General features: G+C 43.4%; 1 protein-coding gene across 4 annotated transcripts in view; it reads left to right on the forward strand.

The window, feature by feature from the left end:
* The first annotated feature begins 3,923 nt into the window (after positions 1-3,923).
* KYAT3 (kynurenine aminotransferase 3) overlaps positions 3,924-14,720 on the forward strand; it is a 73,186-nt gene continuing 62,389 nt past the window's right edge. Inside the window, exons 1-2 of one of the 4 annotated variants that reach the window (XM_019414072.2) lie at positions 3,924-4,197; positions 10,507-10,606. In XM_019414072.2, the coding sequence (XP_019269617.2) occupies positions 10,508-10,606 (99 nt within the window). In that variant the 5' untranslated portion in view covers positions 3,924-4,197; position 10,507. Of the gene's footprint in view, positions 4,198-4,484; positions 4,609-4,908; positions 5,253-9,362; positions 9,590-10,506; positions 10,607-14,720 lie in introns of those variants that run through there. The other 3 variants (XM_019414073.2, XM_019414074.2, XM_019414075.2) reach the window with 3 other exon arrangements.

Consider the following 14,720-nt stretch of genomic DNA (forward strand, 5'->3'; position numbering starts at 1 on the left):
GCCCCTCAAGCAATAATGACTGCCCAGAGGAAGAGCTCCTGGGGCCCAGACCACCCAGACCCAGTTTGAGTTATAAACCCCCTACTCACACCTCCCCAGGTGAACAATGGAATGACCTCTGGAATGACGGAGATATACCTTTACCTCATTATAATACTAAAATCTCTGCCCAAGGAGGGCACAAGCCTCCTTTATATAACATACAGGTCATGTACAGGCAAGTTTCCTCAAGGCGCAGGTGTGACCTAACGCCCGCCTCTACGAACGGTGCCAAGGCTTCCCTTTCTAAATGTTCATCCTAACCCTAGATAAAAGGAACCCATTCACCCCTACTCAGGGAGTCAGAACTTTGGAAGTTATTCCCTGGGATCTTACTTGCTTATTTGCTGCAAATAAAGTTTCCTTTGTGTGACAATTCACCTGGTGTAGTTTCTATCCGTGAGTCACCGAGAACAAACTCGCATTAGTTCAGTTCTATTACTAGAGTGTGGTAGGGTCCCCTCCCTAAGGAAAGAAGAAAAAAAAAACAAAAAAAAACTCAAGGCAACCTGGCTATACCCATACGTGACAACATCCCTCACGATCTTGTAACATGAGACACTCAATCAGACTACATGTTTGTGTGTTACCATATATGGGAGACAAAGAAGTGAAAAATATGTTTAAAAAAACCCTTGCCACGTGGCATTCGGGGTTGAGTTCTCTGAGTACGAACCCACCTGCGTGGTGCCGGCAGGACTAAAGTTGCTTCCTGGAAAGAAAAGTCTCAGTGTCATGACTCTGCCAGAATCCTGCTACATGACTTGGGGGTTCTCCTCCGGGATTCGGAGACAGTGCATTTCCACCCCGTTTGCCACCAGGGATGAGAACCTCAGGGCAAGAGGCGGCTCACCTGGCGCCAGCAGACCCCTGGATCCGCAGGGGACTATCCCTTCCCGCGATCTGGGGCGAGAACCGCCTGTGCGCTAACGGAATCCCGTAAAGGCCAGGAACCAGCTCGGGGAGCGCCGTCAGACTGGCAAGAACCCGGTTCGTTTTGGCAGACCTGCCCGTAAGAGGCAGAAGGGGAGCCTGATCACCTCCCAGAGTTGCCCTAGTAGTTGCATAAGGGGCGAGGAACGAAGCTGCAACTCTAAGGTGTTGGGCGCTGGACAATGGGTGGCAGGTTGGAGTCGCCGTGTGACTGTGTATGGGGACTTGTCTGTCCTTCACTTCCTGGGTAAATGACTATGATCATTAGAGCCAACTGTCTTGGTTATTCTACCTCAGAATGGGGACTTTAAGGAATAGTCCCAAGCGGCTGCTGAAACTCCTTTTCTTTCACGGAAATTCCCTGTCTTCTCCGACTGACATGGACTAATTTCACTGGTGGAAAACAAAACAAAAGAAACTTGGAGTCTGCCCCTCTGTCTGAGCTGACAAGATTTAAAACTGGGAATTCTCTTTCTCTGCCTTCTGCTGGCACCTGGTCTCTTCTGCCTTCCCTTCCCCTCCTCCTATTTCTACACCACCTGGGGCGCAGCCGGCAGAACTGGCTCCTCAATGCCTCAGGCACCATCAGCTCCTCCCACCCTAGATGTCAAGGAGCAAAGACCATCACCGATGTCAGATTTCCCCACCAACATTCCAGGTAAAAATTAACCATGCCTTACCTGGACTCATCAAATAGCCTTATGTGGACTCAAGTAAAACGTATTCAGTGTTTAAGCTAATTTAAGTTTGTTGGTTTGAGATAGACAATGTTTATCAACATCAAAAAAATTAAAACAAAAACTTTTATTCTACCTACATTTGCTGAAGATCAAATAAGCTCATGTTATCTCTGTTCCAATTTGTTAACAAAAGGATGACTTAAAGTGATGGCTAATTTTGTCCATCTCAAAGCTTTCATGGGTAGGGGCGCCTGGGTGGCTCAGTCGGTTAAGCATCCGACTTCAGCTCAGGTCACGATCTCAGGATCCGTAAGTTTGAGCCCCGCGTCGGGCTCTGGGCTGATGGCTCAGAGCCTGGAGCCTGCTTCCGATTCTGTGTCTCCCTCTCTCTCTGACCCTCCCCCGTTCATGCTCTGTCTCTCTCTGTCTCAAAAATAAATAAACGTTAAAAAAAATAATTAAAAAAAAATAAGGTCATTGTATACGTTTCATTAGATTGCCAGAGGGGCCAGAGCACAAAAAACGGTTAGGAGGCCCTGAGTTAGCCCTTTTGTGTTACTACACCCTGAATCCAGTTCTTTGCCTCCATGAACCTCAGTCTGCCCATCTGTCAACCAAGAACATTAATGGCTATGTTACAAGATTATTGTAATGTTTAAATGAAATAAACAATGTCCAGCCCGCTGCTTAACACAACAACAACAAAAAAAACCACACCAAGATTATTGTGAAAACTACAAAAATACTAAATTTCCTCCTCTCCCATCTAGTCAAATTGTTGCCTCTTTTCCAATTACGGATTTAGCCTTGCAATTATCCTCCCCTTCTTCTATGTAAGAATACAATACCTCATTTTACAATTACCCCTACTTCCTGACAACACCCAAAACAGAATGAACCTCCCTTTCTTTGAACCCTCCTCCAAAATCACCGAATACAAGCCCAGGTTTTATAAGTCATTTCTAACATCCTGTTACTGAATGATCCATGCTTCCCCAAGGTGTGTGTGTTCTCCCTCATTGCAACGAATAGTATACCTAACTTTCTGACTACAGTTGTGTTTTCTGTGGTCTTTGGGACCACCAATATTCTCCATATTTGCTGGAAAATACTGACAGATGAATGGGCTCACAATAGTTCACAATATAAAGGTAGGTCCTCTGAAGTACCCAGCAATTTCTTCATTCACTTAATCATATTTTTTTTAATTAAAAAAAATGTTTATTTATTTTTGAGAGAAAGAGATAAAGAGAGAGTGCAAGCAGGGAAGGGGCAGAGAGAGAGGGAGACACAGAATCTGAAGCAGGCTCCAGGCTCTGAGCTGTCAGCACAGAGCCGGACCGGGAGGTTGAACCCACCGGGATCTGTGAGATCATGACCTGAGCCGAAGTCAGACTTAACCGACTGAACCACACAGGCGCCCCTCACCTAATCATCTTATGACCCTCCTTGTACCTAGTTTAAGAGTGTATTCCTTTGGGGCGCCTGCGTGGCCCAGTAGGTTAAGCGTCAAGCTCAGGTCATGATCTCACCCATGGTGAGTTCAAGCCCCACATCGGGCTCTTGACAGCTCCGAGCCTGGAGCCTGCTTCAGATTCTGTCTCTCTTTCTCTCTCTCTGCCCCTCCCCTACTCACGTTCTGTCTCTCAAAAATAAAATAAGCATTTAAAAAAAAAAAGTATATTCCTTCAACCAAAGATTATCTTTGTTCTTTCCTCTAGGCCTGAGTACGATGCTACTGCCACACTCACTCCATCTACCCTCTCATCTTCTTAAAATAGGAGAGGAAGAAAATCCAATTGTGAAATTCGATTTTTAACAGAAACTGTGCTTTCGCTAGCATCGCCTCCCCCAAAGACATGTGGTGTCCTTAACTCTCCAGCGATTTTTTTGTTCAATTTTAAAATCTCCTGTATTTTCCTTGGTGGCACATTCCCTTCTCAGTTCTTTAATCAAACCCATTTTACTGTTCAGAAATGTAAATTCCTGCTTTTTTTCTCACCCCTGTCCCAGATGACGAATTACATCTACAAACCCCTTTTCACACTCTGTTTAGTGTCGCCCTCTCTCAAAAAACCTTAGCATTATTCTCACTACAACTTTTCTCTGGCCTAAGCCCAGGGCCCCGCGGTTTACCCTTTCTTCCAAATCAGCCCTCTTCCTCTAACATCCAATTAGGGCCCAGGGCCTAAATTTCATAGCCAATCCGCGGCCACATCCAAGGCCCCTCCTCGACCCCACCCCCCTGCCCAGCCCAGCCTCTGTTCCTCTGACCTAACACCGCCCCCGCACCTCCACCTGCCCCGAGCAGTTCGCGATCTTCTCAGGCCCTCCAGCCCCTTTCAGCGCCTTCCGTCCCACCCCGCATCCCTTGGCATCCAGTCCTCGCTCGCGGCCGACGCCTCAGCCAATCCGCGTGCTGCATCCCGACCCCGCGGGCACCCGCGCCCAGACTCCGCCCCCACGCCCGAATCCTGACCCACCCGGCCCTGAAGCGCAGGCGTGACCCGAGCCGGGGGAGGCGAGACTGGCTCTCGCGTGGGAGGTGAGTGGGGTGTCAGGGGGGCGCTCCGGGTCCCGGCGCGCGGAGTCGTGTGGAGCGAGGCCGGGAGGGAGGCGGCCGGAGTCGGGCTCCCGGCGAGCCGGAGAGGCCGACTGGATCTCCTTCAGGACGGGGACTAGCGTTTGGGAGCAGGCGGCGTGACCCGGGGCTGGGTCCCTTGATCCGCACTCTGGCGCTGCGGGGCGCCCGCGCTGGCGTTGTTTCCTCTGGAGAGGTGGCTGGCTTGGCAGGTGGGGCCCCAGCACCCCGGTCACCCCCCCCCCCCCCAAAAAAAGCCTTTTTGCCCCTTTTGCTCTTGATTTTACAACTTTGGCATTTTGAAAACACCGACAACAGTTCATCCAAAACCGGGATTCCTAACTGGAAAGGAAACGAAGGCTGTTCACTTGCCGTGTAAGTGAAGTGTGGAGTCTGAAGTGTGTGGTTAGAAAAGCAGCCCAATCTGCCGCTCCACGAGTGCGACCCCCCGCCCTTGGGCTGCCTCCCGGGCACGGGGGCGCCTGTCCCCCTCTGCGGCCTGAGGCCAGAATTGGGCAGCCCGCCCACTTCCACGGCAGGCGCCAACCGAGCACAAAGTCACTTCGTGTTGTGCTAGAACCTCATTCCTTCTCATGGAAACAAGGCAGCCACACTTCTTCCCCCAATCAGATTTATATTCGCCGAAGATCGGCTTTTTAACAGTTTCAGGATCCTGCCTCCTTAAGTGTGGTGCGGGCTAAATATGGTTCGGGTTTCCCGTTCTTGCTCCAGTGACAGGGCTTTGAGGCCTGTTATTCCCACTGTACTTCCACGTCCAGTACCTGTTCACCTAGATGCCCTCTGTTGCACCAGGGAACTTTGCAAACAAAAGTTTGGAAGAAGTGGGCCGACAGGGAGAGCGTAAGGTAGAAATAATCTTTGTTCAAACTGCTAACGTGGGCTGTGCATTGGCGTCAGCCTTTTTTGGAGTCACCTCACCTTGAGGCTTGCAGTTAATCTGAGCGATCTGAACATCGTCAGATTAAACCTTTTCGTCCCCACAAGCAAAGCAGTTATATGTAAATTGATCATTTGGGTTTAAGGCCAGAGTTTCAAACTGATAAGATTAATTTTGACTGCTTTGCTTACATTGTAGCTCTGGGTTCTGCTCCCCGCCCCCACCGACAATTCTCGACCCTTCTCAGCTTGTGGCACACACACCTTCTGTATCTTGGTTTTAAATACTCTACTCCAATGATGAGAAATAGTTTAATTTTATATTGATCATGATTATTTCAATATGGAGCTGACCTTATGTATAATATGCTGTAATCAGGTTTACCAGATCGCCTTGCTATACAATTGCCTGGTTTTCTTCTCAGAGCATTGTTTTTAAGGAGAAGCTAGTAAAATATAGTGAAAATGTTGTTTAGGGTTAAAAGCCATATACCTTTGATTTTTTTTCTGACTTTTCAATGACATCCGAATTTGTTCAGTTATTTTTATTATTTGTAAATATACATATGGAATGTTAATTGCATTAGAAAGTGCTGGTCAAAATGTGTTTATGTAAACTGCAGAAGAAAAACAGCTTCAGAGGTTCTGAATCTATATCTGTCAGCCTACTTAGATTTCTTTGGAGCCTTTTTTTTTCTTTCCCCCCACGGATACCCCACAATTTCTCCCACAAACAGATTACCTAGTGAGAGAGTAATGGTTGAGGAGAGAGCCCAGATCTGGGTATTGAGAAATTCTATCATTTAGTGGCAGGTTGGAGGAGAGGTAGGAGGGAAATGAGGGATCCTATTACGTCCAAAGCCAAGAGAACACGGGTGTTTCTGGGAGGAGATAGGACTTACCCAGTAGTATCTGAAGCTGCAGAGAGCTCAAGGGTCAGAACTGACTTGAGCAAGATCTGCCTCTGTGGAGTAATGGGTACAAAAGTCAGATTGCATACAGGAAGAATGAAATCTTGCCATTTGCAACTAACTATGTGGATGGAACTGGAGGGCATTATGCTAAGCGAAATTAGTCAGAAAAAGACAAATATCATATAACTTCACTCATATGAGGAATTTAAGATACAAAACAGATGAATAAGAGGGAAGGGAAGCAAAAATAATATAAAAACAGGGAGGGGGCAAAACATAAGAGACTCTTAAATATGGAGGAAAAACAGGGTTGCTGGAGGGGTTGTGGGAAGGGGATGGGCTAAATGGGTAAGGGGCATTAAGGAATCTACTCCTGAAATCATTGTTGGACCATATGCTAACTTGGGTGTAAAATAAACAATAGATAAATTAAAAAAAAAAAAAAAGACTACATCAGGTTGAAGAGTATGTAGATTGAGGGAAAGGAGACAACTAATCTGTCTTTTTAAAAGTTTTGCTCTTAAGAGAAAGTAACAGGAAGGTTTTGATTTGAAGAGGAATTGTACGATAGGGAGGAGAAGTTAGAGTCAAGAGTTTAATTCTTGGTTGGTGTTTTGTATTTGCTGTTTTTTGTAACTGGAAGAGATGTGAGCAAGGAAAGTTGCATTTACAAGAGAAAGGGTAATAATCATTGGAGAAAGATCTCTGTAGTGCTAGGAGTGAATGAGATCTAAGCCATGGGAGGAAGAATTATCCTTTTGTGGGAGGGTGAGTTCCTGTAGTATAGAAAGGAAGGGAAAAAGGATTCTTTGGGCTTGGTGTTTTCTATTTGGGTAAATTGAGATGGTAAATCTGATGGCTTCTATTTTCTCTATGATAGGAAGCAAGGGCATCTATTTAGAACAAAGCTTTTAGGTTAGAGGAGTGTGGGAAAAATTAAAATCTGGACTGTAGGAGAGAAGTGTGGCCTGCCCTCTTAGGGTTTCCAGCTGGGCCTTAGAATTATACTGACATAAGGCAGATAGTAGGAGAAGCGTACAAAGAAGCGGCCAAAACAACTGCTTTTATACTAGGTTGAACGTGGAGAGGCAATTGTGGGAAAGTAACTAAAATATTTAGGTAAGCTAAAGGAAGATAAGGATTATTTTAACAAGGCCTCTTTTTACAAAATTCTCTCAGCTTCAGTTTACCATCTAAGAGTGTTCCTTTTCTCCTGTAAGGGAAGGCACCTTTCACATGGAAATTTTATCTCCTGTTTTCAGGAAGAAAAGGAAGGATCAGATTGCTCTTTTTGGCATTTGCTATTTTTCAAGTGCCTTTAGCTCAAAATAATTCTTATTCCAAAGTGGCGTATTTTGGGGTGGCATATCCTGCCATCCTTCCCCTACAAAATAGAGTATAACGCTGCAGAGTGTTGGGGGTCAATTCGAAGTTAATGGCCATGTATTTATGGTGAAACCACGCATCCTGTATGACCTTCCCCAGCTTGGGAAAACCAAACACTGTAGATGAGTTGATCCAGGGCTAGAGTGTTACAGACAGGTGAGAGGCTAGACAGGGTGGGGTAGGGCATTGTCTAGAAGATTACTGAAGTGATGAACTGGCATCTATATTGGAAAATAAAGGAAAGTGCAGGCTGATTGGGAAAAGGAAAGGCAGCCTCCTAGAGATCTTGATAATACTGAAGAATAGAATAATTAATTGAAAGGAAAGATAGTTTATGGTCAAAGAGCAGAATGTTTCAATCAGTTATTTTGCAATTAGACCCGACTGAGGTAATGGCAAGGTGCAGTGTATGGTAGCAGGAGAGAGTCTAAGGTGGAATGGAGCAGAAGAGCAGTGGACATGGGGATGTCACCTGTTGGGTGGATCATCTCTGAAGCCATTGAAATTACCTGGAATGGTCACAGTATTGAGTTGAGAATACTGTGCGTACTGACAAAGTCCTTAATAAGGACAGGGAGTTACCAGCAGGACAGAAAATAATGTCAGATGAGGGAAGTAATAGTCTGGCAGTAGTAAAATGGATGGCAAGAAAGAGTTAGGTGGGGCATATATGAGCAGAAGCCAACACTGAGGAACATAGAAGTGATATGTTCAGGAAACGGTTAAGATTTGTGTTAAAACAAGGAGAATACTCTGAGAACATAAAGATATATTGGAATTTGCTGATTATGGTCCACCTGTTCTAAAAGACACAATGGAAGGTTTGGAACGTGGAAGAGAAATGGAGAACTGGGTCAGTTGCCTGCAAGTACATTGTATTATGGAGGTAATAACGCTGTTGAAGGTAGATAGAGAGGAGGCGAGATTTAGGCTTTGTGATTTCCAGATGAAAACAGGTAGATTGAGTGTCAACTTCCTAAGGAGAATGGGCACTGAGGCCTGGTGGCCAGAGATTTCCCAAGAGCTGGAGTCTAAGCTCCACTCGTGATCAGTCAGTGACTTACCAGCACCTTCTGGATTTACCTTCAAACCAAGGACTGATGTATTCACCTGTTTTGAAAAATGAGGGAACTGACGTTCAGCAAGAGTCAGCAACTTCTCCAAGGATAGAAAACTTTTTAAAATATCAGAATAAGGACTCGAATCCAGGTATCCTGATTCCTAGTACTGTCCCCGCACCCCTGCCCAGTTCTTCTCCAGAAGGTGGAACAGGTCTCTCTCATTTGTCCACTTAGAAGAAAATATTTTGCTTATACTTAGTCTAAATACCTAAGGAATTAGGCTGAACTGAAATAAATGAACATTGATTTGCTGGGGGGGAGAGGGGGGAGCAGCTAATTATCCTAAATCAAATAGCTCCATGATACTCAATAAAGATTTTTTTATATTGTTCCCTTTGTTTGGTAATACCTTTTCTTAAAACTATCCACGTTGCCTAAACTAGTTAATAATTTATTCCTGAATAGAACAGTTAATGATGCAAGAATAAGCATTCCTTAATTTAAGAAAACCTGTTCTTCAACTTGAAAGACTTAAAACATAAGGGGTAATTATTTACTTTACAAAAGGAATCAATATTTCATAAAAAGATTCATAAATAGCCACTGATACCATTAATTTGTAATGTGATTTGATGTATTTATTCAGTAATTTAACATTTTATTTATCAAGTGCATACTATTTGCCAGAGAATGCAGTAGTAAACTAAATACACCAGGCCCTGCACATGAAGCATCAAATGAGTGAATGAATGACCAACCAAACAACAACAACAAAAGTGCTTTGCAGAAAATTAAAATAGGCTGATGTGATAGAATGGCTGAGAGGCTGTTGTTGTTTTTTAATTTTTTAATGTTTATTATTTATTTTTGAGAGAGACAGAGACAGAGACGGAGTGCAAGCAGGGGAGGGGCAGAGAGAGGAAGACACAGAACCTGAAGCAGGTTCCAGGCTCCAAGCTGTCAGCACAGATCCGGATGCAGGGCTTGAACTCTCAAACTGCGAGATCATGACCTGAGCCAAAGTCAGATGTTTAACCAACTGAGCCACCCAGGCACCCCTAAGAGGCTGTTGTTTTAAGCTCAGATATTGCTGACAAGGTCAGGATTTTATATTTAACTTCTTAAGAAACTTCAATATATTATTTCTCACATTTAAAGCTTTCTGTAGCCTTAACATTTTGGTAACTCAAAGAGAGTCCTAGCTAGCTTTGGTGGATTCCTTTAAATCTGTAGAGTATGTCTCTTCTAAAGTTTAATTAACCACTGGAGATAGAGGAAATGACACCCACTGATACAAGATTCTCAGACTAAAACTTCTTCTAAGTAAGAAGTTTCTGTTTACCTGAATGCTCTTAGAAAGTTGAGTTGTCTTCTAATTCCAGGTGACAGTATAATAATAGAATTTCATATTGCTTTGGTAACAGTTTTCCTTATAAGTAGAGACGTAATTCAGAATGCATGCCTGTTATGTGACTAGAATCTATTGAAATAGCTTGCTACCTTTCTATGGGATTGTTGAGGAAAGTGCCGTCTGAAAATAACCTAAAATTCATTCGTATATTCTTTATGTTTGTCAAGGACCTGCTATAATGCTTTTCAAACAACTTGCTAAACTCTAACCACTTTAATTTACTGTCACAAATTGTGCTTTTTTATATGACTTTATCCGGACGATTCTGAAATTTGAGTAGTTCCTAGGTTGAAATATCCTGGTTTTTATAGCTGCTATAAATGAAACTTCTACTTACTGTAATTTTATGCTCTTGACTAAATTAGAGCTTTTTATTTTTTGAATTCACAATATGCTTACACACCTCTAGTTTAAAATGACATATCCATAAATTTTTATAAGATAAAGAGGGTTCTAGTGATGAGAGGTTATATGTAGAAAGAGAACTGTGAAAAAGTTTTACTTATATTTTGTGTAAGCTTATGGTCTATTAGCTAGCTGTAAGTGTCTGATAGTGATGTGTCATATATTTTCTTCTTGTTAACATATTTCTTTTATCCTGCAGCATGTTTTTGGCCCAGAGGAGACTTTGCTCCCTTGAAAGTAGAGCAAAATTCCTGAAGACAATTTATTCTTCAAAAATCCTCGGACTTCCTACTTCTGCTGTAGGTATTGCTTAATCACTTATACAGATACGTATTGTACTTATCCTGCCATGTCAAAAAAGGATACAATTTTCTGGGTACTTTAGAAGCATTTTATTGGAATGAGTATTTCTATGATGTGTAAGCTGAAGGTATTGCTGGTCATTGCTGGAACTGACATTCACTGAGCTGCTTGCTGTTTAAGTATCATAGTGCTGGCTGTTGCATACTCATTGTCTCCTTTTATCTTTGCATAACTCTTCAAGTTATGAATTGTTATATTCTTGCGTTACAAGTGAGAAACTGGAGACTTAGACAGGTGTAGTAACTTCCCCAAGGTCACAGCTTTTAAATGGCATAATCAAAATGCCCACTCACCCCTGTCTAGCTCTGGCACTCTCAAGGGCACTCCCTGCCCACTCGAGATAGGAAGTTATAGTGAATGTAAGTGCTGGCCCTGTGACTTCCAGTTTATTAGAAAATATGGCAGATTGAGGAACAGATGATGTGAGAGCATGGAAAAGCAAACAATCCAAAATGTGGGTCATAACAAGATAGATTAAGTGACCCAGTCAGTGGCATGGGAAAAAAGTTGGGGGAGGGATATTTCAGAAGGACTGCTCTAGGATGAAAAGAGGCTTCAGAACTTCATCCAGCAAATACAGCATGTAGACCTTGTTTAGGAACTTGATTGCAATCAACTGAAATGCAAAAAAGGTATTTTTAAAGACAGAAAAATATGGATATGAATTGGGTATTAGATGGTTACAAAAACAAAGTCCAACTGAGAAAATTTGCAGATCTAACTGGCTTTATTAAATGATTCATGAACCGGCACCCTCCCATCCAGTGAGCAGAGAGGAGCCCCAAGGAGTTGTACAAAATGGAAGGCTTTTGTGGAAAGGAGGGTGGGGAAAGGAAGTTATTAGCAAAATGAAAGGATTGCTCCATGCCAGGAGCAATTACTTCATCTTTCTTTGAGGGATAGGGTGACCCATGTGGTAGACTCATTGGCAACTAATTGAAAAATTCCTGGCTGACTGATTAAGACTACATTTCTGAGGGAAGTTGATGGTGCAGTTAGATTAGGTATTAAGCCCCCGTTTGGCAACTTGGTCTAAGTGACATTATTTTGGGCCTGTGGTTTTGTTTTTAACAATTCTCTCGATTCTCCAAGTAACTGAGAGATGTGATCAAAATTTAAGGCATTAGTGCCACTCTCAGTTACCACTCTGAAGTTGACAGTTTTGTTCTTTTAGGTGGTGTCTATAGGTTACGATATTCCTCCTTAACCTCTTGATACTCACAGGTCATAACTTCCAGTTTACACTCATTAAGTTGGTCACTTTCGTCATTCCTTAAACAGCCCAGTCATTTGCTTCGTAATTAGTAGAGGGAGATATGATTACTATAAGGAGGATAATTCCCAGTGTTTGGAGTGCACTCTGAAGCCATTGTCCAAAGACTCAAACCAATCAAAATCCACAAAGTCAAAGAAAGACTCCAAGGAAGGAATCACCTTTTCACCTTTTTCCTTTGGTCTTATGTAATTGAGTTCTTCCCCAGAGATACTAACCCTGGTATAGCAGGTGGTGTTGGCCTCAGCACAGACACCTCCTTGTTCAAGTAAAAGATAATCAAGAGTTATTCTAATATCGAGGACAACTTTTGCCAGAGAGGCTAAAGATCTTTGTAGGACAACTATCCCATTAGCAACAGATTCTTCATTATCTTCAAGAGTTTGGGAGAGGTTTCTGATCACATCCTCCTTTTCATTAACTCCTAACCCGGGAATCATGACCCTGCCAAAGGAAGCAAATCCCAAATCCTGACTGCCTCCTGGTAGGTCTTTTTTAACTCAACGGTATAAATTCAGGGGAGTCGACCAATGAGATGTCTTAGTTTGCTTGTGAAAAGTTAAGGGTACAGTTAGATAACTTAAGAGGCCTTGCCCAGCTTGTGCCAACGAGGCATTCACAGGCCCAAAGAGAATGATAATTGCCACAAAGACACACAAACCATTCCCATTAGGATGGGATTATTGCATTTGCCCTCTCACCTGTCACCCCAGCCTGGGGTCAGTTAGATTTTCAGCACAATGGGAAGAACATTTCTAAACTGAAAGAATGAGTCCTTATAATACCCTGCAAAGATGGGTGTTGCTGGTGAGATGTCTTAGAGAATGGGAGCAGATGTGAGCTAGATGATGAGGAGAACGAGGATGTTCAAATAACAAGATTTATAGAAGTGATTGTATCTAATTGGGTGCTACACTTACAATTGAAGAAAGAAAAAAAGCACAGTTTGTTCTATCTATAAAAGTTGAAATCAGTGGGAGACTTCAGGGGGTGCAGAGTTAATTGTAGTTTTCAGTGACATTAGGAAAAGAAGAGAAATAAGTCACAGGGAGGACCAGGGCTCTCTAACATCCTGGACAGATTGGAATCTGATGACAGATCCAGCAGTCTGAAAGATTACTCCCCTTTCCCTCTTAGCAATGGCCTGGGAGATACAGATGAAGGTCTTGTCTTTCCAGGCTGATGCCAAAGGAAAGAAAGAGGAGAAAAAATTTCATGTTAAAGTATGAAGTCTTGATCTGGTGTCTTGGGAAGAAGCAGTTCACTTCGATGTCAGCTACTTGTCTTGTCAATTTGATTTATATGTCTCCAGCATCTTTACAGGAGCAGAGGTCAAGTGAGGCTGCCTTGTCTTTAGCTGTATGATATGTATGCAAGGCTTAATGCCCTCTAGTTTTTCAACAGTGTCAGTGGTCAGGAATACTTGGTAAGGTCCTTTCCAATGTGGCTCTAGAGCTGCTTTTTTTTTTCCCCCTTCTCAGTGGTGTTTCCAAAATACCCAGTCCCCAGGCTCCAGAGTGACCAACAGGATCCTTGGAACTGGGGTCAGAGAAAGCTTCTTTAACCTGTTGATGGTAGGCCTTAGCATTAGACATTAAAGACTCACAGTAGGGGCGCCTGGGTGGCTTGATTGAGCAACCGACTTCAGCTTGGGTCACAATCTCACAGGTCGTGAGTTCAAGCCCCGCGTCGGGCTCTGTGCTTACAGCTCAGAGCCTAGACCCTGCTTCGGATTCTGTCTCCCTCTCTCTCTGCCCCGCCCCCACTCACATTCTGTGTCTCTCTCAAAAATAAATAAACATTAAAAAAAAAAAAAGACTCACAGTAGCTAGTCATACTGGCATGAGGTGACAAGCAGAAAGTTGCATGCCAATAGAAGTTGGCTTGCGGGGCGCCTGGGTGGCTCAGTCGGTTAAGCGGCCGACTTCGGCTCAGGTCACGATCTCACGGTCCGTGAGTTCGAGCCCCGCGTCGCGCTCTGTGCCAGCAGCTCAGAGCCTGGAGCCTGCTTCAGATTCTGTGTCTCCCTCTCTCTCTGCCCCTCCCCTGTTCATGCTCTGTCTCTCTCTGTCTCAAAAATAAATAAACGTTAAAACAAAAAAAATTAAAAAAAAAAAAAAAAAAGAAGTTGGCTTGCAGGTGGCTATCTCATGTAGAGTGAGTTTATGTTTTCCAAGGGGGACATTGTGAATCATCAGCAGAGCCAGTGGCAGAACCTTAGACCAAGGGAGTCCAGCGGTTTCAGTAAGCTCAGAGATTTTAAGTTGGAAAATTGCATTAGTTCTTTCAACCTTGCCCAATGAATTGAGGCAATAGGAAAAGTGATATGTCTGAGATGTTTGTAAGGCCTTTATTAAAGCTTGTATGATTCTCCCAATGAAGTGGATGCCTTGATCACTAGAAATTATGGAAAGTATACCCCAAATGGGAAACATGTTTTCTACCAGTTTCTTTGTCACTTGAGGGAGTAAGCCTTGCAGCAGGGGAAAGCTTCAGCCCATCTGGAAAATATACAAACAATAACAAGAACATATTGATAACCCCAGAATGGTGGCAGTTGAATGAAGTCCAGCTGTAGGTGTTCAAAGGGTCCATAGGAGGCTGGGAACAAAAATAGGTTTTCTAGAACTGTGGTCCTGACAGGTTAGACACTGATGGTAAACTGTGGTTTGTTTGTTTGTTTGTTTGTTTGTTTGTTTTTGGCAGTCTTGTAGAAGTTTCTCCACCAATGTTTGTTTATAATTTGAGTTATGTTAAACCTACCATGGTGGGTGAAG

Source organism: Panthera pardus, unplaced genomic scaffold (assembly GCF_024362965.1).
Source record: "Panthera pardus isolate Hobbes unplaced genomic scaffold, ASM2436296v1 HiC_scaffold_11, whole genome shotgun sequence".
Lineage (NCBI taxonomy): Eukaryota > Metazoa > Chordata > Mammalia > Carnivora > Felidae > Panthera > Panthera pardus.